At 39.8% G+C, this 23270-nt stretch overlaps 1 protein-coding gene across 23 annotated transcripts in view; it reads left to right on the top strand.

The window, feature by feature from the left end:
* The window catches only part of ADGRL2 (adhesion G protein-coupled receptor L2), a 379726-nt gene that overhangs the window by 311401 nt on the left and 45055 nt on the right, over positions 1-23270 (top strand). For 18 of the 23 annotated variants that reach the window (XM_032695911.1, XM_032695910.1, XM_032695914.1 and 15 more), the window contains 3 exons: positions 16090-16199; positions 20858-20872; positions 21805-22605. In XM_032695911.1, the coding sequence (XP_032551802.1) occupies positions 16090-16199; positions 20858-20872; positions 21805-22605 (926 nt within the window). The remainder of the gene's footprint in view (positions 1-16089; positions 16200-20857; positions 20873-21804; positions 22606-23270) is intronic. The other 5 variants (XM_032695915.1, XM_032695907.1, XM_032695913.1 and 2 more) reach the window with 1 other exon arrangement.

Genomic DNA, 23270 nt, shown 5'->3' with positions numbered 1-23270 from the left:
AGCCCGGGCCACACGTGTACCTTCAGTTACCCTGTCTGTGGTGACCCCAGGGAGCAGTTCTTGTTTGGGTTTTTGTTACCACCAACTTCCCTCCCATGGCAATGCTCTTAACCTGCCCTGTCCATCACCCCTCTGCCCGACAGCTGCACTGAAATGGAGGGTCTCCAGAATGTCAGGGTGTGCCTCCTACCACGGGGTGACCAAGGGGAAGCTGGAGGAAGCAGCATCATATCCATTCCTTCTCCCAGGACTGATTTTTTTCTTAATCCATCCCACGGGAGGTTGGGAGAAGGGAGGCATTCATTCTTTTCCACCTAGTCATGTATCCAAGAAATACATAATTTTGAAAGGTCCTGTCTGTAAATGAGTCAGACATTTTTGAAAGGAAACAAAATGAGTTCCATTCTGAAGAAGACCCATCTTTTGGACCCTCTTTCCCGTTCCTGCTTGTCAGGTCCTCAGAGAAGCTCTATCACACTGTAGTAGTGTCCTTGCAAGTAAAAACAAGTTTGATCTGTTCCATAATGTCAGTGAATAAAGAAAATGTTCCACAGACTCCAGGCTTGGGTGGACAGTGGGTAAAATGCCCTGTGATGATTCTCACTCATCGGAGCAGAAAGGTGTGCCCACAAGCAGACTTGGCACAGGGTGCTTCACTGGTCAAAGGCAAAACCTGCTGTGGGGTCACCTGAATTCCAGCCCTTGCAAGACTTCCATAAAAAGCATTTCAGTGCCTCCTTCAGAACCAGTTCCCTCAGCCAGGGCCCAGGGTTGATTCTGTGTTTCAGGTTTGCATTTCATGGTGTGACCTACAACCTTTTTTCGTTTTCCCCGCTGCCATTCAAACTGCCTGTGCCTGAGGGGCTGGCACACTGCACTGCGGGGTGTGCCAGGCTTAGGCAAGGGCTCTGCTGACCCCTGCTGCCATCCTTGCTTTTTCCTTTCCTCCTGCAGCCGAAGGTTGCCTCTCTTTGCTGATGTGGTGAAAAGCGTCTCCCAATAAAAGGGGCACCTTGTCTTTTTCTGCTTTCTGGTGATGAAGAGCTTGCCTGTCTGTTTGTTCTCTTTGTGTCAGGGAGATGCCAGTGCCGATGACAGGGTAGCCCAGGCTGTAGTGGATGGGTACACTCTGTGGCAGTGATGCTGATCTCACGTGCCAGGTCCTTCCTTTGCTTTGATCTACCAGTGCTTTCTGTAACAGCTGCCTGACAACTGCTTCACAAAACATTTACCATACAAGATTATCAACATTAGATAGCTTTTTGTAAGCACCCTTGTAAATGAAGACTTCTAATCTGGAACAGACATAGGTTTCAGTACAGCAGCCAGCCAGCCCTGTGAGTATTTAGATGCAGCAGAAGCTTAAAATGCTCTTTATTTTGAAACTGAGCTTTTCACAATACCGAGCCATGGCCAGATTGATTTTTGTTTTGTTTTGTTTTCTATATGTTTCTATGTGTTCATATTTGTTATGACTCAAATACAAAGAAAAAAGCAGAAATACATGTAGCCTGTTTTCATGAACAAGGCATAATCACAGAGCCTGGAATTGTCGTGGAACATACTGCAGAAAACAGGAATACCTGTGACTGAGAAGAACCTTATCAGGCATTGTACATTTTCACTATCATTAATTCTTAATATGAAAGTAGTAGGTCTAGTCTTACTCATTAAAAATAGGGGGTTTTATTAATGGGGTTGTTCTATCATGGCATTACTTAGTAAATTAAATACAAATCCTCATATTATGAGGTTCTGAGCAGTCAGGCGAAGGGAAATAGCTGTCAGTGGTACTTGATCATCTTTTTGCAGCATGTTCTATTTTAATTTTCTGCCGAAGAAATTACATTGCACATGTGCAAGCACATAACACACAGGCATGTGGATGTAGTCATGACATTGGACAAGCTACAAAGGAAACAACAAAAGGATCATTCATACCAACTAATGACGTTTAAAATTTAGATTTAGTTTACTTCAAGAAAGATGGGATTCATTATTTTTCTAGGGTGTAGCTTGATATTCTATATAGTGTTTTCATATCTTATATTCAAGCTGTTCTCTTCCTTTATTTTAGCAAAATAAATCTTCTTCAAAGATAAATCAAATTCAAATAAATCAAATTCTTCTTAAGTCAGCACATATCTTATCTGTAGGATCGTATGTGCATACTCATCAGCCTTGCCTTGCTATTCATGGGTGAAAATAAATGTGACTATACATATGTATACATAAAATTTTAAATGTTATATGCTGTTGCACGTATATTTGAGCATCGTATAAAATACATCAACCTGTGATTTTCACGTGGGCTTTTTGTGCTTGCTGAAATGGGCTCTGCCAGGTGTGCACACTGTTTAGCCCACAGTTAATCACGTGCTCTGTGTTTTGGGTCTGTAATTACCTATCTTGGTAATTTGCTAACGTTTGATAACTTGACTGAGACGACATTGCTGAACCTTCAGCACCTTTCAGTTGAATGTTGTGTCCTCTTGGATGAGCTTGTATGGATTTTACATAGTTTTCATATTTCCGGTATAGGCAATGTAAGTTCCTGGTTCAGTTGCACTCAGAACTTTATCGTTGAAAAATTGTGATTTACTTGTATGTTGCCGTGCCAAATTTAGTTCATATAGAATAATAATGTAATAGTTGAAGCCTGTTAATTCCTCCAACCCCCCTATATCCCCTATAATACTTAGCCAAAACAGCTACATTATCTGATAAGTTGATTTAGGACTTTATACATGTGTTCATATAGCCATTTATCTCAGGCCTTGCTGAGGAGACCTTTATTAAGCTGTGATGACTGCTGAATATGAAATGTAACCAAGATTATTTTTTTTATTCAAATATAATTTAAATATTCATCAAAGAGGAGTTATGCTTGAAACTGACAGAGACTATTAACATCAAAAAATATAATTAACTGCACTGGGTATCATGAAGCAGAGTTAGCCAAATAGCCGAGAGGTCTAATTGCTCTGGAGTCTGAGAAGCAATAGTTTTATTTCATACTGTTGCTGTGGAATTAATAGTGATGTGGTTTCCTGTGCGAGGCAATTAAAAGCTGCCTGTTAAAGGTTCATTGCACTATAGGAAATCTGTTGAATATCACTTAGTAAACAGAACTGACGTGGAAAAGGTACGTGAAGATGGGCAGAGCAGGGTGTAGATCGTAAATTAGCAGAGATTAATACGAATTAAATGTATGTAAGTAAATTATGGTCCTTTTTAGCGTTAAAAGTCAGCAGTAGCCATGAAAGTGTAAAGTTTTCATTAGTAACACAAATGAAATGGAATTTAAAGATTATTACAGTTAAGATGCTTAATTCAGAGGAAAGGAGTAGAAGAGTAACGTGGGTTTAGAAATGAAAAACTAGCTACAGAGTAGTATAGAAATGAGCAGATCTCATATTCTGTAATTTTCCTTCTGCCACAGAATAATCTCCTACTTAAAATAAAAAGAACCTTCTGACCTTTGTGACTCAATTAAGCTTTTAGCTGAATTCAACAAGAAAATCTTCTTTATTGAATCCCATAGATTCTGCCTGTGCCCAGGGTATACAATCTAAAAAGGGGTGGCCATATTCATGGCATTTTGACGTTAATGAGATTGCTAAAAAGGAAGAGTTTAAGGATCAAAGATACAATCAATAGCGGTATTTTACAACATTTCTTTTTTTTTCTCTCTAATAGTAAAATTGCAATCTAATTGCTTAATAAATGGGCCATGATTACTGAAAAACACAGATAATTTCCCTCTTTGCATTTTACCTTCTTCATAATGCAGAACAATAATTAGCAAAAGTACTACTGCCACAAATAAAAAGAGGTCTTTATTTTTTTCCTTTGCTGTAATAGCTGTGAATGAAGGAGTTTGCATGTGTGCCCCTTAGTTTAGTGTGGCAGTCAACTCCTGGGGTTTTTTAAGGAGCAATCTCGAAAACTACTGTCATAGTGGCAAAATAAAACCAAAGGAAGGATTCGGGTAGAATTGCTGTTTTCTCTGCAGATTGGCTGCCTGTCTCATCCATTATTGAGCTGCTCCCCCTGTTTATCTCAGTGACATCGGAGTGCGTGCCACTTCCTCAGCACAGCTCTGCCTTTGCCGCTTCACAGCACACTGCCTTGTACTCCCAGGCTGGCACACGGTGTTAGCAGATATTTAAAGCACTTCAGCTTAACATTTTATAGGTCACGATGAACTGAGCCTATAAAACAAGTTACTGCAATGAAGTTAATGCAGTCTTAAGAGTGTTACACAGACCGAATGCTGGGTATGCAGGATATTTTTAGCCCTCTGTAGACACATCAATGGGAAGGAAAGATTCTTACAACGAGGAGTTTTTTCCATGTCAAACCTGCTTTATAATACCCTTGCAGCACAGAAGCTCTACTACAAATTTACTATGGAGAGCTTTTTTTTTCGGGTTTACCCAATAATACGTTAGCTGTAGGAACCTTTGCATTTCAATGTCTTCTAGTCCATATGTGCACACACACACCCCAACACACACATACCCATACACAGACATACACATAGCCATACACACACACATACCTGTACGCAGACATACACACACACACACCCATACACAGACATACACACACACACACACATACCCATACACAGACATACACACACACACACACACACACACACCCATACACAGACATACACACACACACACACATACCCATACACAGACACACACACATACCCATACACAGACATACACACACACACACACACACATACCCATACCCAGACATACCCATACACAGACATACACATAGCCATACACACACACATACCTGTACACAGACATACACACACACACACCCATACACAGACATACACACACACACACACACACCCATACACAGACATACACACACACACACACATACCCATACACAGACATACACACACACACACACATACCCATACACAGACATACACACACACACACACATACCCATACACAGACATACACAGACATACACACACACACACACATACCCATACACAGACATACACACACACACACACATACCCATACACAGACATACACACACACACACACATACCCATACCCAGACATACACACACACACACACACATACCCATACCCAGACATACCCATACACAGACATACACATAGCCACACACACACCCCCACCCACACACACCCACACCCACACCCATACACATGCAACGCAGAAAAGAAAAAAAAAAAAGAAAAGAAATGAGGCAGCAGAATCATTTCATTGGGCAAGCTGTCCTGACCAAAGTCATGCAGTTCAAACACCTTGGAGGAGGAAGTCTTACTCCTCCTTAATGACACCAGGCTGTATAATGTTTCATCTGGCAGGATCTATATTTTGCTGTTGTAAGTGCAAAGGTGTCTAAATTCCTTTCTTAGTAGTAGTCTCTGGTCTTAAACCTTACCTTGCTTCTTGTGATATATATGTATATGATGAAGGTGCAATTTGGAATTGTATTTAATATACACCTTTTTGTAGCACTGTAAAATAGTTGCTTCACCGTAACTCAAGAGTTTGTGCTCTGTCTATTAAGTATTTTCATTTAGGCTGAGTTGTAAGTGTAGCAATAAAGTGACAGTTCTGAAGCCATAATCTTTCCCTGTTTACAGAATTTCTTAGCAGCATTGAGCTCAACTGTACTGTTACTCTCATGAAGCTGTAGGTGTTTTCTCATCTAGGATGCAGCGGCAGTGATATTACTCTCAGTATATTATTCTGGTGCCAGCATCACTGGTGGGTATGAAAAACATAATTTACTTTGTGTATTTAGCTTTCTTGGATAATTTTGCTGCCTTTGTGGCAGAGATACAGCAAAAGAACACCTCCTGGAGTTGCACTTAAAACAGGAGCACTTTGGGTAACGTGCTGTAGACAGAACATATATGAGTTAGAGCTCAGTTATCATGAATGCCATCAGCAATGCCTTGTTGCTTTCTTATCAGCCACTTCCTGCTGTCAGCCCAGTGCTTATTTCAATAGTAAAGGATTTGCATCAAATGTAACACAGTGTTATGTGTGGCTGACATGCGGTTTTTAATTGTGCAGCACACGAGACTCCTTCAGTGGCAGACAGTTTGATAAAAGGATTAGATCATGAATATTTTTGACACAATTAAAGATTATCTGTGCACTGACAGAGTCAAGCCAGTGAGTTTTCTGATCTGTGTTTTATGGTGGTGGATCTGCTTGACTTGGGTAAAAAAACAACTGCAGCACAGGCAGGATTTTTGCAGATGTGGAAATAAGGGAATGGAAGGAGTCCCCTAAATTCTGTTGGGCTTAAAATTGGAAGTTCCGGGAACGATGGAGTGCACAGCTCACATCAGTAACTTGATCCCTTACCGTCAAATTGCAAAGAAGAAAGTGGGATTGTGCTTTCCAGGTTAGAACAGGATACTTCTGCAGGGGAAGTCCTATACCTGGAAGCCCTGCAAGCTTTCCATATGATAATTAGATCCAGACATTGCTGTGGGTAATGAATAACAGTGCTTTTGTGACAAGCATTCCTCTCAGAAGAAAAGAAAGTACTTGTAGTGAGGACTCTCAGACACATTTTAATAGGAAATGACACCACTGTTACAGAGTTGATTAAAGATCTACCAAGGGACAGCACTTCTGGAAAAAATCAGCAGATGAAATGAGAAAAGTTGTAATTTTATTATTAGTTATCAGTTAAACATACGTAACTTTAAGGCCATGAAATCTGCATTAAAAATTATGAGAAAAAGGACCGTACCTTACTGCCAGCAGATTGCACTCTGATAAATGTCCTGGAATAACCAAGTTGTCTTTTGCCTCTTGCTCAGCGTTTCGCTCTGAGTCCTGTTGAGCTGCACAAATGAGTCACTCTGTGGCCCTGTGGGGTTGGTGGATGTGCAGGGGTGGGCACATGGCCTCTGTCCATGAAAATTATAATCCAGAAAGGGGGTATTCCCCGAGGCAAGTTTACAAAAAACAATTTATTCTTTTTCACCCTGTAAAATTCGTCTTACGTGCAGGATCTCTTGCATTATTACAAACTCTGATCCTCTGAGTGGGTAATTAACGGACCAGAAAAGCCATTTGTGGAAAGGAAAAGCCATAAGGGTGAAAAATATTTCTCTGCTGAATGATCTTTAAGGAGTAAATAATTACAAGAGTGAGAGGTTTGGGATGACCAATCTAAATCTGAACATAATTAGGATGAACACAGTTTGAAAATCGAAGCAGTTGGCATGTGCAGCAATTCTCATATCAGAAGACTAATTAAATATTTAAAAGCCCAAAACTCCTCACTATTCACAGAAAAATAACCTGCCACAAAAGGGTCTGTAACTTTGCAGATAATTAGGAAGGGTTACAGGGGGAAAAAAGTCAGATTGGCTCCAAGGTTCTGCAAGGTCACGTCTTATTATGGTGTATCTTTTATATGGTCTGATAACAAGATCTTGCTAATTTAATTTAAGCAGGGCATCCCACAGTGATTTCCCATTTCCCTTGTTAAAAATATGATCGTTTTCCATCTGCAAACTGCAATGGGTGAACATTTTTATCAATAATTTCTCCTAATTGATACAGGCTACAGTATTTTTAATTATTCAAGGTGAATGCGTGTGTTAAAGTTGAGTTAGGGTTGCCCCCACTGCACCCCCCATTTGAAATTGTCCTCATGCTGTCCACTGCACAGGAAAAACCAAAGGACCCTATGGAATCCAGTTGTCTCAGTGGCCAATTCTGCAAATGACCAAGTCTTAATTTCCTGTTAGAGGCAAGAGAGTTTGATGTTGAGTATGCAGTTCTGTAAGCAGAAGAGGTGTGTTGAACTCAGGAGACCCACAGTGACTCAAGCTTAACTTGCATTGCACAGGCCTGGAGTCTGCTGTGGGCATTGAGAGTCTACCAAGGCTTCTGTGTTTCAGAAGTTGCAGTAACAAATCACACCTGTCGTTTAAAACACTTAATTTTAGTAATTAAAGTGGGTGATTGTTAAAAACGTATTTCAGATCTGTGCAAATTAACGTGAAGGATAAAGCTACATGTTTCCAATATTTTCAATATTGTAATTCTTCAAGTTACTCATTTAATAGTGACTCAGAAGCTGCCTTAAGTTACATAACTTTTAACTACATTATGAATATGCTGCATGCCAAGCCATGGATAAAAAAGATCAACAGTGCTGCAAAAAAAAGAATTTTAAAGGCTTTTTACTCTTATCTCGTACTCTCTACCTGGTAGTCTCTTCTCCTGCAAGTCTGTTGCAGTGTTATTCCCAAGGATCAGGCACTGTGCTTCAGGATTTTCCCCTGGATTTTCTGTAGCTCTGCTGTAGCACTGTGCCTCAGGAGTGAATGCCCCTCGTAAAGCTCTGGGTTTATTGCACAGCCCCACGTTCCTCCCCTGGAACCTGCTCGGATGCTCAGGGTGTGCTGCTGCACTTGTGCTCACCCAGTGTGAATAATCTGGGCAAATTGCTCAGATAGGACGGTGCTGCACTACTAAAGTTTTCATTAGTAAATAAGCATAGCTGCAGGCTATTTATTTTGTCTAAATGGTGAAACATTTAATTGGATCTTTTGAGCCGATTACTTTTCAGCAGTGCGGATCCGCTTGGCTTAGTTGGTGTGCTGAGACATCCACTGCCTGTAACCCCGTGCTGCAGCTCGCTTGCAAGTATACCTGCACGTAAATAATGTGACAAGGTTGTGAAAATCCCTGTATTTCCATTCCTTATTCCTCAGGCAGGGTTGCACTAGAAGCATCTTCTGTAAAAAGCAGGTCTCCTCTGCTTCGTGCTGTTCCGGGGTTTGGGTTTGTCCCCACGCCACCCTCACCAGAAGATTGTTCCGTGTACTTTGCACACCTCATTGCATCCTTCATATCTGCTTTTGCTGTCCTTGATTTACAGCCACCTCCTCACAAGCTCTGGTTGCTCTAGTAGGCCTTTCATATATGCGGTAGAAAGTAGTGGGGATAGAAAGATGGGATTATAAAAGCACTTAAAAAATACCAAGTTAACTATTCCACTGGAATCCACATTTCCTTTTTCTTTTTTTTTTTTTTTCCCTCTTTTATCTGATGCTCCAGTTTCTGGTTAATGATAACCCCATAATAATAGCATTTACACCAATAAGCAAAGTGCTAGAACAAGGATGAATTGTGACAAGAAAAAACTATTTCAGATGCAAGTGAGAAGATTCATCATTTTAATAGTGACTGCTTTGAACTTAGAGACATGAATACTAAAAGGCAAATGGGTCATAACTAAATGTATTAAAGTTGTAAGAAGAGGTTGAAAGCAAGAAATACTGTCAAATTACTTTGCCAGACAAGTGTGATACACATTCATTGACAGTGGATCAGACTGGGTAATCCTAAGAAAAGGCCTGTGGAAGTTGCATATTTTATGCTGTTTTATTGTCTATTTGGAGTTTTTATGCTTAATGTGTACCCTTAAACTCCCACAAGACTGCATTTTACAGAGAAAGCACAGTTAAATATTATTGCATTTTTATTGGGCAAACAGAAACGACGCTATGGTGCACCTTCTACAATATTAATTATACATTATTTTACTTCCTTATATATGTTTACTTGGTAATTAGGAAGATTCAACAAATCATCGATATTATATTTAAAAATAAAATATAAAAGAAAACCTGAAAAAATTTTCCCTCCTACCCCCTCAAATATTTTTTATCTAAACCCACCAGGTTTATTGCTGTAATGGTCATGTTGTAGAAATCCCAGGGCTGCTTTGTGAATTTTCAAACCAAGCTCTAGCATGCCTCACTGCTTTAGTGGTCACAGGAGGGTTGCCAGTATCTAGACACATCTCTTATGGCCAAATTCCACTATCATACCTGCTCGTATATCTCCCTTTTTTCCCTTGGATTATGAAAACTACCAACCACAGCACACTAAATCTGTTTTCTCGTTTTGCTAGGTAAAATTGCTACTCTGTTCTTTTTGCGTACTCGTTCCCCTGTAATAGTTTTGGGGATTCTAACTGGAAAATAATTTTTAGAAAATCTTCCACAAGAGTAAGCAACGTTGTCAGTGAGGTTTCCTGGGCTTTTGAAAGGCCCGTTCCAGGATTACACGTCCATCCTGAAGGAAGCACGGCTCTGTAGAGACTCCTGCACTCACTGTTCCTGCATGGGAAGGGTTGTGCCACTTTTGTGCCCGTTGCTGGGGCACTCTGGAAGTGGCAGTGCTGGCTGGCCAATGCTGCTTCAAATCCAGGCTTTACAGGAAGGCTGGGTGTTCTTAGCAGCTCTTTTTTTCAGGCTTAAATTACTAATTCATTGGGTTTCAGTATATAATCATGTATTGCTTGTGAGGTGAACCTGAAACTCAGAATTTAAGTACATTCCTTTAAATAGTTTTATCTGAACACCCCTAAAATAGAATCTCTGTTCTCTGGCTGTTTTATAAGTAAGTTTTGTACATACTTTCCGAGACCAGATTGATAAAACATAGCATTGAAGTAATATCTGACGTCTTCATACCCAGGTAGCTGTGAGTTTGGTGACAGGAGTGGAGGTTTAGGAAGATGCACGCAAAAGCAAAAGCACACCTCAGGTGGCATTGTAGCCCATTAGGGATACATCTGTAAAGGCAACTACTGACTCTGGGTAAAGAGTTCAGGAATCTTTCAGTCTGAGTCAATACATGGAGTGTAGTTATCCCACGTTCCCACATCCTTTTGCTCAGACTGGAGCTCACCCCGGGTGAGTGAGGAGCAAGAGGAGCATATGGGGTGTGTGGTGAGTTTGTGCCTCTGGTGGTGTCTGAGCAGGTGCTGCAGGCAATGTGCAGGAACGTGCCACGGGCTGGCTTTTGAGTGTTTAATCAATATGCTGAAAGAGAAATATTGTCAGATCTCACTTGGAAGTTTCAAAACGTACCAAGATAGATTTTTTTTTTTTAATGTATCGACAATGTTATTGAAAATGAATTTTATCTATTAGATGTGGGTTTATACTGTATTTTGGGTTTTTTATTGTGAAGTACACATGATGTTTTCTGTGTTTGCATTGTAACTTACTTAATGAAACGCTGCATTCATGGAAATGAAGAATGCAGGAATACCCAAAATTATTTTGATAGTTCTTTTCTGGCGAGACATTAATCCGTATCCTTTTCTTTTATATTACTCTATTTGTCAAAGTTAATATGCGAAACAAAGGCATTAGAAGGATGAATTGCAATGTGGACATTATTTCACACATACTTTATTTTTGCAGACTGCAGGAACCACTTGAAAAGCATCTGTATGTCTCTTTCTGTGACAGATGTGAGTTGCCCATAAAGGTGACCCCTTCCTTCCCTCAGTTGGTGTGATCCATGTTGTGCCAGTGCCTTTCCAGAGGCTGCTGTTCAGATTCCAGTGCTTCACTTTCTGCTCCACTCCCGATACACTGTGCTTCTCATTCTAATGCTGGAGTATTTGTTCAAGTCCATAGATTGTGTGTTTTTAATCTTCCTTAGAACAATGGTGAATAATGGCCCTTGGCAGGAGATAATGAAATTTTCTTAATTTATATTTTCAAGCAGAAGCTGCAATTGAAAATGGCATCCTCTGGCCTGCAGACATGACTCTAGTGCAAGTTTCAGGGGAGCTGTAATAATAATGCAGTGCCAGCAGTGACGAGGAACGATAGGACAGTGAAGAAGTAATTTAAGAAAGAAAAGAGAATGTACCAAAGCTTTATTGTAGCATATCTAATGATCTGCTGAAGATTCCCAATAGCTTTTGGAGCATGACAGGAGAAACTAATGTTATCTTGCCAAAACAGGAACCCCTGCTTAATCAGCAGAACGAGATTATTGATTAAAACACCTCACACAATAGATTGCACATGGAATCTCATCTCCATACACTGCACGTGGAAAAGTGCAATAATAAACATAAGATAATAATAAAAAAAAAAAACAGCAAAAGCAATTTGTTGGGAATTGTACCAGTCGAGATTAGAGTCGAAATGCAAACAAATTATCGTGGAAAATACAGCTCTCCTTACTGCTGAGCAAGGAGGATGGATGCAGCAGGGACATGGCTACATCATGAGCAGAAGATACTTAATACCAGCCCTGCTGGAGCTGCTTTCCTTTTTCTTTCTTTATTCATCTGAAATGTGAAGGGGCCATTCCTCATTTGCACAGTCTTCCTCCTGAGGTGAAAGGAGTTCAGACATTATACTGTAACTGTTAATTAAACACTCCATTTGATTTTTAGATTACTCTAAGTGATGCATCTGCATTATGAAGATGTAACCTTTTTTCATTCATACTAAAGTACAGAAGAAATGAGTGTCAGAGTCCACAATTGCTTCTTGCATTCATGAAAATAGTGGCAATTCCTACATTTCCCCTTGCAAAACTCTTTGTTGTTGCTAGCACAGGAACCCGAATTCTTTTGCTACTTCAGTTAGTCTTTTCCTAACTAGGGTTTCAAATTTAATTCATATATTACCTTGCCTAAATCAACTGTTCTTGAGTTTATATAGAGTTCTTTGCAGTTCTGCTTTATTTCCTCGTAAATGACAAAGTCATTGTATCATAAATCTTTGTGAATATTGTGAATGTCTTAAGCACGAAGACATTTCTCAGTGTGAGATCATATGAATTTTAAGATTGTTCATAAAAACCTGAGAACATGTGTATTTTTACATATGCTGGGGAAGTATGATGTTATGTAGATTGCAGAACACGTAAATGGTATTTAAACCTACAGAAAACTTAAACTCTAGATCACAAACTTAAACACCAGATCACAAACTGAAACACTAAAGTATTTCTGATTTTGACATCTTGAATTTGCAGAAATCACAGCTGGTTTGTATCATGCCTTCATTGGAACAATTCTAAAGAGTTTGAATAGATGGACCAAACTATTAGTATATTATGTAGAAAAAATAACTTTGGTTAAAATGAATGAGGGACTTCAAGTTATTTGCCAGTTAAGGTTTTTGAGGTTTGGGTTTATTTTTTTTCCTGATGGTGTCTAGGCCAATTCTGCAAATTGCCAGGAGCTTTATTTCCACTATAGTCTCCTTTTTGGAGAATCCTGTGACAGAGAAGGTGTTTGCCCATTACAAAAAGGAATGAAAATGGGTCACCCTGTTGGGGGCTGTAAGGGGCAATATCGTGTTCTTGGAGCACAATGTTTCTGAGTGTAAAGGTTTCACAAAGCTATGAAGTTCTGCTCTGGCAGGGATGAGCAGCTTTGCTAATCTGTAGTCATGTAGGATAAGCTGCTGTTTAGTGCTGCTTTTGGAGAGTGGAGGCTCTTTTGGCCAATATAGCACAGAATTCAGTGCTTCTTGTCTCAAAGGAGCTCAGCTGAAACCTTGGTCAGTTGGCAAGATGGCTTTTGCAGAGAGCAGCAGGACTGTAGGCCAGTGACTAACAGAGAAGTTCTGGTTTTACAGAGCAGAACAGTGCAGCAGACAGAGGGCTTTCATTTATCCAGAGAATAACTCACAGCAGTGTAAATTCCCCCAGTTACTCATCTCAGAACTACCTCTACAAAGTCCACTTTCTCTCCATGTCCTGTCTGTAAGCCCTGAATTGGGATTGACAGCTGCTATAGTTGCTCTTGGTTTGTCTTGAATGTCTCACTCTGATAGAAATGTGACCACTAAGCTATGTAACAGTGACCTGAACGTAGGCTTTTTAAAATGTGAATATCCTAATCAAATGTCTTTAACTTGAAATCTTAGAAGTGCTTGAAAATTAGAACCCTATGTGAAAATTACTCAGGTTTTGTAAAATGCAACCAGCAATGCAGAAAAATCAGTGATTTGAATATGAAAAACTACAACTTAAAGCAGAAATACTCTATTTAATTAGCTATTCAAGTGATTGCTGGTGTGTGTGGTAGCAGTGCTGTGTCCTGCAGCAGTGGGCACAGCTCCTTGTTTTGGAATTGGGGTCTCCTTTGGCCAAAGGTGAGCTAAAGGTCACCTTATGCACAGTAGGTGAAATCCTCTATAAAGAAATAGAGTGTCAACAACTTCCTGTAAACACCACTCAGTGCCTGAAGTTTGACACTGACAGTTACTGTACAAAGAAAAAAATCTGAATTTTCTTTTGAATAATTATTACACATCCTTTTGATAAAAGCTAGCACAAAGTTCTTCTCATTTTTCTGGCTGATGGCAACATTATGAGTCTTTCACTGGGGGAAAGTGAAACAGAAGAAAACAACTTTTCACAGGGCAACAAGAGTTTTATGTATGAAGTATGACCTTCATTAGTATGACCTTCTCAAACAGTTCCTCCCAGCATACACTCATGGAAACCATCATCCTGGATGATGCACTATGAGAAGCCTCCTTGTGGGAATTATTTTGGTCTCAGCGTGAGGTTTTCACTAAAGAAACACAAAGAAATTTAAAGAAATTTATTATGAGATCTTAACATCTGAGGTTATACTCATCAGTCTACCTGAGGTGTGGGGCATAAAAACCCTGTATCAGGGATATTACTGAGAGGCCTGTGATTTTGGGGCCCTTTTACCTTCTCCTGCCTGTACAGCCTCCATCTACACAGCACACGTGCAGGTGAACTCCTCACCATCTATCTTTGTCCATGGCTGTGCATATGTACAGAAATCCCTGACTAGTTCCAGTTAGTTCTGCAATTATGATTGAGCCTTATGCTGCTGGAAATAAGTAGCTTAAAATAAAGAAGAAAAAGGAAAAAGAAGAATTAGCTGATGGAGTCAGAAGAGTTGTTGTTTGAGTTCACTCAGCAGAGGCACAGCATGTCCTGCCCGGCTCTGGGCTGGTCTGATCACTGTGTAAAAAGGGAGGTGATTTATGTTAGAGTTCTTCAGATGTGCTTGCTCTGCCTTTTATGAGGTAGCATGAACTATTCCAATACCTGTTGGCGCTGTGCAGCTGTGGAAAGCCATTGACCCAGGACAGATGATCTGAGCCTGGCTGTGGCATTCAGGGAGTGTGGGAAGTAGCAGTGCAGCAGAGAAGTTGATGTACAGCTGGAGTCAAAGGCTGCTCTATTACTTAAGTTCAGACTTCTGTTATTCAGTTTGCTGACAAACAAAACTAACCCCTGAGAAGATCAGCCAAGCTCCTTTTCCCTGACCTTCTCCTTTTTTTCTTCACTTCCTTGTGACTATTTTTTTGTATTACATTTTGACCGTCCCTTCAGGGTTAGGCGATTGTTTTTTCACCTTTAACTTCCAAGCTAATATTTGTTTGGGTATTTTTTATTCTGGAAAAATTAATAGTAGTCAAAATTATTATTACTATTATTATTGTTGTTATTATTATTATTATTAAAACCTTCAGAAATGTTCAGTAGATCCACGTGCTTAGAGGCATTGTAATAAAGTTCTTTTTTGTATCAGAATGCCTTTGCTTTCCTTGGTAAGGAAATCATTTATATGTTTCAGTGCTTAGTCTCCTCTAAAATTCATTTTAATTAATTTTCTTGCAGTTCTTCTTTTTCACTATTTTTCTTATTTCCTCAGATGGTCAATCTTTACCTCTTCCTGTAGCCTAACAAGAGCCCACCAATAGCTCCTAAAATAATTTAAATGAAAATGCTGATGTTCTTTGTCTATGTTAACCATTCCAACTAAAATAATTTCCTTGAATCACAGTAAAAATCTCTCTGAGATGTAAAACCATTCAGCAGTGTGTATGTCTCTAAAGATGGAAGGAATTATTCATTGATGTTCTTATACGTTATTCAAAATTGCACATTTTTCAATTATGTAATCTTTACATTTTGTTTTCATTTTATTGAGCAGTAGTATCAAATCAGTATATACTTGATACAGCTATGTCTACAGTGGGGACATTTAAGATAACACTGATCTCCAAATTTAGAAGTATAAAGCATGAACTAAAATATTGTCTTGAAGCCTTTTTTTGGACTTTGACTAATTAGTAGTAATTAACTTTGTTGTCTTATGGATTGGATTGCCCAAGTGTGAAGAGAGTTAGCACTGAATGTGGTACTTGAGTATGAACTTGCAAATTAAATGTAATTTTAAATTAATTAGCTTGCTTTCTTTTCCCATTACAGGTGCAACAACCGAACACAGTGTATAGTAGTTACTGGGTCAGATGTGTTTCCTGATCCTTGTCCTGGAACATACAAATATCTAGAAGTTCAGTATGAATGTGTTCCTTACAGTAAGTATAATCTTTTTATTCTTGCTCACTTCCTCTGGCCCTCACAATTGAAGCTGGAGTGCTGTTCCATGGAAAAGCAGCATATGTTTGTGGCCCACGGAGCCATTATGCATGCAAAGCACTCGCAGGCTAGGGCTCCAATTAGCTTCACAAAGTGTGGAAGGAAGCCATGGTGTGATGCTGGCCAAGTGTCTGTCTGTGTTCTTAAGTGTTTGGCTTTTAAGGCTACTGTTTTTCCAGAAAACAAACTCAAATTAGCTATTCAATAGGCCAGATAGAAATTTGTACTTTTGCCCGCTACCAGTTGCTGACAAATTGGCTTGGCTCACAGACTTGTAAAGCAGGAATTGACTTCAATTTTAATCATGATCTACTTGAAAGGCTACCTGCTGCTGTGGTGACTTTGGGTGCACAGCAAACCCAGCACTGACACTCAAGAGGCAAATGACCCAGTTGGGGGACATTGTAGGAGGACCTCGTGCTTCCTCATAAATGAACGCAGATTCAGAGTGAATAATTCATTAATGAGTTACTCAAACTGGGTTCTTAAAAGCAGAGGGGAAAAGAGTGAGAAAGAAATGTTCAGTTTTAATTTCAAGACAAAATAGGAATTGTGCCTTAAATCAGCTGCCAGAACAGGATTTTTCACTGAAAACAAAGTAAATACTGAAATCATATTGAGATAGAAAAATGTGATATTTTGGCTACTTCAGCAGTTTTGTACAATATTCTTTCTAATGCCAAAGTTCTGTAGCTGTAGACATACTTCTTATTTCCTTTCAGTAATTAATGCTTTTTTTCATTGATATGTATGCATGTTCATAAAAGTTCTGCAGATTGGACACTTTTAACTGGTTTTGCTTTCTTGTAAGGTCATTCTTTGCAGTGACTTCTCCCTCGTCCCGTAACTCCACAGAGAAATAGCTGTGCTTGCAATGGAATTTGAGCAGTGCCCTGATCGTTCCCTTGAGTTATTATTGAGTGTGTATTTCTTGATCTGCAGTAATCCTTAACCAAAGTCACATTTTCTGTTGGTACAGGAAACAGGCCAAGTCTGAGATGCAAAAAACTCTGTGGTGACAGTATATATCCAAAAAGGAAGGAAATGAGTTCTGGCATAGGCAAAGCCATGTCAAAACTGTCCGTACTGTTTCCTGCACAATTTTAAGATTTAGTCTTCTGAAACTGAAATACTGCTCTGTACTGCTTCACCACACTGAACCTGCACTGTTGCTAAAGGCCAAACACAGATCATCTGTTTTTTCTTCATTCCTGCCGTGTCATTGTGAAATGGTTGCTTGCTGATTTTTTTTCCCTGTACCATTTGTAGGACTGGAAGCCTACAGCAAACAGTGATCCCTAGTACCATTCCTCCTGTGTGTAGTATCGGTGGCTTGTTGTAACTGTTCTTCTCGTGCCACTTTTGAGGAGTGATGTCTTACCCCTATCTAACCAAAGTTTTGTTCCACAAAGACCACTTCTGCTTTGGCGCTATTTTCATTCCCAAATTCTCAGAAAGAGGGCAGTGCATCTGAGTCCAAACCGTGAGGTCAGACAGATGACAAGGAGTTACGTTTCCAGTTCCAGTAGGCTAGCTCATAGAGAAAAAGTGTCATGCAAATAATGTTCAAACGTGATTTTTTATGCTGTTTTAGGAAGAGAAGTGTGGATATGTTCTACCGATTGGGTATTGCTACCTACAGGAACCTTTTCTTTTCCAGTTTCAGAAGTACAGTGCCACAGCGCGGCCTGCCCTGTACTCTGACTTGTAGTTACTCTAACTTTAAAATGTTTATTTTTGTTTACTGTCAACTGTATTGGCCTGCCCTTTGAACTGTGTAATTCTGTGTCTATCGTAACTCAGGACTCTGGATGCTTCTTGTCTTTCAAAGTCTCTGAGTTTTGGAGTTTGTCAACTGCAGCATGTACAGTGATGACACTGCCCAATTCCAGAACTGTAAGAGGCATCACCTGTCATTGCCACCAGTCATCAAAAAGATTACCAGAGACTAAAATCAGTTTTGAAATCTGATTTCAAACCACTTTGTGCTTCAGTAGCCATTTTGGTTGTTGACCATCTTTCTTCCCTGTCCCAAAAAGCTTATCCTGTTATTTTTCAAGTCTCTTTTTTTGATGCCTGATAAACTCCAGTTATCAAATCTAAATTTTTATTCCTTACTTGTTCCAGTGCTCCATATCTAAATGTACAGAATGACTGAAATCATTAAGTTTGCAAATAGCAGCTGTCTCAGCTTAAGAGACTTGTTAGGAGGGCAGGACAGGCTTTTGTGGGCCTGAGAAGGGAGGAGTTTAGTGATCACAGCACTTCTAACCAAAGTTCAGTTATGGTTCTTACTTTTTCTGAACTTCAGTTACTGCAAGACTGCAAAATTTGCTGTGTCTCATTGTGGTGGCTTTCAGTCCATGAGGGATGACAAATGTCAATCATAAAAGGTTTTGTGGTGAAAGGTGGGAGTTCTTACACACTGGAGTTGCTGTCACCCTTGTACAAAATGCAGTTTATGAGCTCCTCTATGTGTTGCTGGCCTTCAGAAATACATAACTGCATTGCTTTACTTGAAAGTACTTAATTGGGTAAACTTAATTAAGTTTGAAAGTACTTAATGAAAAGCTTCCTGTTTTGCATCTCAAAGTATAGACAAAAAAACCCCAACTTTTGAGATACTCAGTTGGATCTCCACCAAAATGCTAGACAAATTTGATAGGCATTGCTCTGTCCTGAAATAAGAGTATTATTGATTAAATTACAAAGACATTGAGAGTAGTATACTTGACATTTCTCTCACTTATACTGCACAATGTATGTTGACACTTTGACTAACAGAAGTCAGTCCTTTTATAAAGGAGAACATCAAAAGTGCCGTTTCGTACATCTGTGCGTTTTTATTTGAAGCCTGTTTGGACTCGGGAGTTCAATAGAAAACATTTTAAAGTGTTTTATTCTCTCTCTCTGTGTATTGATTGGACTTTGCAGCATTTGTTTATTCCAATAAGCCCATCTGTCCCTGACAAATGTACAGCTGTACCCCAGTGCATGCAGAGCAGACAGGCCAGTAACGATCTGAGTTATCCCCAGCTTTTTCCCCCCTCTCCTATTACTAATTCTAAGCAGGTACAATATCAATATTGCTCTTTGGTGAGGAATAAGCACATGCATAGAAGTTCACAAACAGAATCATGCAGAAGTCATTAATACTAATGGCGAAGCCCAGGAATTCACTTCAGAGTACATCTTCTGTTTACTTGGATAACTGCAAGAATTACAAATTGCAGAAAAACAAGTATTTTACCTAAAGATGGATAACTGTACAAAAAACCAGGAAAACTACTGCTCATTTTGAAAATATTAAACCCCTTCAGCTCCCCCGTAAAGTTATGGAATTGTTTCCTGAAGAAGCACTAGGTCAGATGAGCCAATACCATTCTCTCAGAATAATGTTATGCAATTCCCTTAAATGAAACCGAAATCCAAAACTCTCTATGCAGCATGCAAACGCATTCTTCAGGATAATGCTGTAATACTGAAAATGGAAGAGCTGTGCAATAGTTCTGATACACTTCCTCGGTATCAGCAGCTGCTGTTACACGGATTGGTACATCTGTCATTTCCCAGGTCATTTTATGAAACCAAGGGAGCACACTTCAGAGGCCACAGAGTATATGAAATAGGTTTTATTGCAAATGATTATTGAAAAGCTATTTACTAACTGGGCTTCAGCTATCTATCTTTCTGTAACTTCCTTAAAACTTCCTGGGGGAAAAATTGCTATAGTAGTATAACTTTGTTAATTGGGTTGGGTTTATGTCTTCCATGTGTGGTGGCAGGATGGATGTTTGTTTAAACACAGTATGGCTGTCCTTGCATACTAGCTTGCTGTTTTGGGCTTAATCGATGATGCTGGAGAATACCTGAATGAGCTAATAAATTGTTAATTTTTTTCTTCTCTTTTCCTCTTGCTTACTGTGCTTTTGCTTCTTTTTTCTAGATGTTTTTGCTTATTCCTTCTAGTCTGATTTTGCAGTTATAGACTAAGAAGTGGCAAAAGTTCTCAAGATTAACATTCAGGAAAACAAAATAAAGCCTAAGGAGGGCTTAAGTGTGCAAGTTGCTTTCTTTACAAGAAAGAAAAGCAGAGGGATGTCTGGGACAAAGACGGGGGGAGTTTAATAAGCACATATGCAAACCTATGTAATTAATATACTGAATTTTGTATTTCTAATTATTTAATACGATATGTATATGTGCACTTGCACATATACGATAAATTAATGTGTCACTTAAACCCCAGCTTGATAGCGTTATATTTTTAGAAGAAAAAGAGTGTGTATAGCATGCATTAGTAAAGTCATTCATTATTTATTCAGGTTCACTAAGTGAAACTACATGCCAACATATCTGTATTGCCTCCTTAATCTACTAGAATGATCGATCCATGTTCGCTTGTGTAACCGTAGAATCTCTCTCCTGCTAGGTTATCCTGTTGTCTGTTTCTCTTTATCCAATATAGTGCAGTTCTTATTCTCCCTATATTTAGCGTCTGTAACTAATTTAATCTTTTAGATTAATAGTCGATTTACGTTAATCTTCTTTCTTTTTTCCTTGCACTTTTTTATTTTTCTTCCGATGCTTAAAATAGAAGTGGAGCAAAAAGGTAAATAACGTATACAGTCCAAACCCCAGCTCCTTGTTATGTGCCTTATGGATGTTAACCTCTTCCCTTCCCCTCCCCACAACACTCTTATATTATGATAATCAGCAGGATCTCATAAGTACACCTCATAAGAAGTCGACTGTTTGCAATAAAGTGACTTGGCTGCTTAAAGTAGGTGGCGGGGTATAGTGTCTGAAGTACTTGGGCTGGAGGGAAGACTCCCTTGCTTTTTTCTCTCCCTTTCTCTTTGTCTTTCTTTCCCTCTTTCTCTCACCCTTGGGTAAATTCTTGTTAATCAAGTGTCATCTTGCCTGGCTTCCAGAACCCTCTCCATAGCATGCCATGGTTACAGGGTTTCCTGGTCTGTTTTCATTCATTGCTTTGGTTGTGTTTTGTTTTCTCGGCTCCTAATTGCTTTCTCTATATACCTGATGATTTGGTTTGTTCCTTTATTTTTAATCGAGGCCCCTCCTTTTTCAGCCTCACCACTTCTTAAAGTTCTAAACAAGTCGATGTGATTGTTTTTGGACTGAACTGACCTGCACACCAGTTAAAAGCTCTGGAGCGTTAATCCGCACTCACTAAAAGTCTGAAACAAAAATGCAAGAGTAGCTCTACATTTTCAGCTGTCTGTGTATGATGCCATTGAGCCTTGGTCTGTACTAGTGAAAGCAGTTCCCATCCACTTTCCATACTGGTACAGCAAGAACATGGTAACTTTAAGAAAAGTGGATGATAAAGGGTGATAATTGCATTAATTATAACATAAGGTATAATCTAGTGCCAATTAAATGGATTTTTTTTTTCTTCCTGACACAGTCATTATGATTTACCTACCTTTTTTTTTTCTTTTTTTCTTTTTTTTTGATTCTCATTGTGAGACAGTCTTAATTTGACGTAATTCTTGTCTTACTTCTCTCTGTGACTGTTAGTTTTTGTTTGCCCGGGGACGTTGAAAGCAATTGTGGACTCACCGTATTTATATGAAGCTGAACAAAAAGCAGGTGCTTGGTGCAAAGACCCTCTCCAGGCTGCAGATAAAATCTACTTCATGCCCTGGACTCCGTACCGCACCGACACTCTGATAGAATTCGCTTCTCTGGAGGACTTCCAGAACGGCCGCCAGCAGACGACGTACAAGCTGCCGAACCGAGTGGATGGTACTGGCTTTGTGGTGTACGACGGCGCTGTCTTTTTTAACAAGGAAAGAACCAGGAACATAGTGAAGTTTGACTTGAGGACTAGAATCAAGAGTGGGGAGGCCATAATCAATTACGCTAATTACCACGACACGTCTCCGTACCGGTGGGGAGGAAAGACTGACATTGACTTGGCGGTGGATGAAAATGGCTTGTGGGTGATTTACGCCACGGAGCAGAACAACGGGATGATCGTGATCAGCCAGCTGAACCCCTACACCCTGCGCTTCGAGGCCACCTGGGAAACGACGTACGACAAGCGGGCGGCGTCCAACGCCTTCATGATCTGCGGGGTCCTGTACGTGGTGCGCTCGGTGTACCAGGACAACGAGAGCGAGACCGGCCGCAACGCCATCGACTACATCTACAACACCAGGCTGAGCAGGGGTGAGCACGTGGACATCCCCTTCCCCAACCAGTACCAGTACATCGCCGCGGTGGATTACAACCCCAGGGACAACCAGCTGTATGTGTGGAATAACAACTTCATTCTCAGATATTCTTTGGAGTTCGGCCCACCCGATCCTGCCCAAGGTAAGGATTTCTTTTTTTTTTTTTCTTCTTCTCATTTTTAATCTCTTTGTGTTTCCATTCTGAGAACTATGTTAAAATATCGTTGGTCTTAGACTTAGCTCTTGGCAGAAGGGCAGGGAGGGGTTGCTTGCACCATGCTGAGCAGTGCAACATTACAGTGGTGCAAGACAAATTTGCAGAACCTGTGAAGAGAAACAGAATTACTTTATTTGGTTTACAGGCTCGTACTTTTCTTTATTTCTTTTTTCTTTATTTTTTTTTTTTTAATAGAAGTGTGTAGCTTTTCTGTGTTTGAGAATGAGTCGAGGAATTATTTACTTTATACCACCAGTCAGTTTGACTTCTGTAGCTGAACTGAGTGCAGGTTGGTTCCCGCTGAGCCAGAAGGCTGTTCCCATCCTCCCGGTGTTACCTGCCTCCTGAATTGATTACAGCACACACGCAGACCTTTTAACTTGTTGGCGCCAGCAGTGGAGAGCAGTGTGTGCTGGGAGGCCCCAGAGGAGATGTGTGGGGTTAATGTGCAGTACCAAGCATAAGGATTTTTCCACAGCCTTATTTTCACAGTTTCTGATGTCGGGTTAGACAAGATTATCTGACATCTTTTTAGTGGGTTTCTCAGTAGGTCCCTTACAACTGCATTTCAGCTCACTAGAAGTTAGAAC

The sequence above is a fragment of the Chiroxiphia lanceolata genome, chromosome 9 (assembly GCF_009829145.1).
Source record: "Chiroxiphia lanceolata isolate bChiLan1 chromosome 9, bChiLan1.pri, whole genome shotgun sequence".
Lineage (NCBI taxonomy): Eukaryota > Metazoa > Chordata > Aves > Passeriformes > Pipridae > Chiroxiphia > Chiroxiphia lanceolata.
The sequence above is the reverse complement of the archived record's forward strand: the minus strand, read 5'-3'. Positions and strand labels throughout refer to the sequence as shown.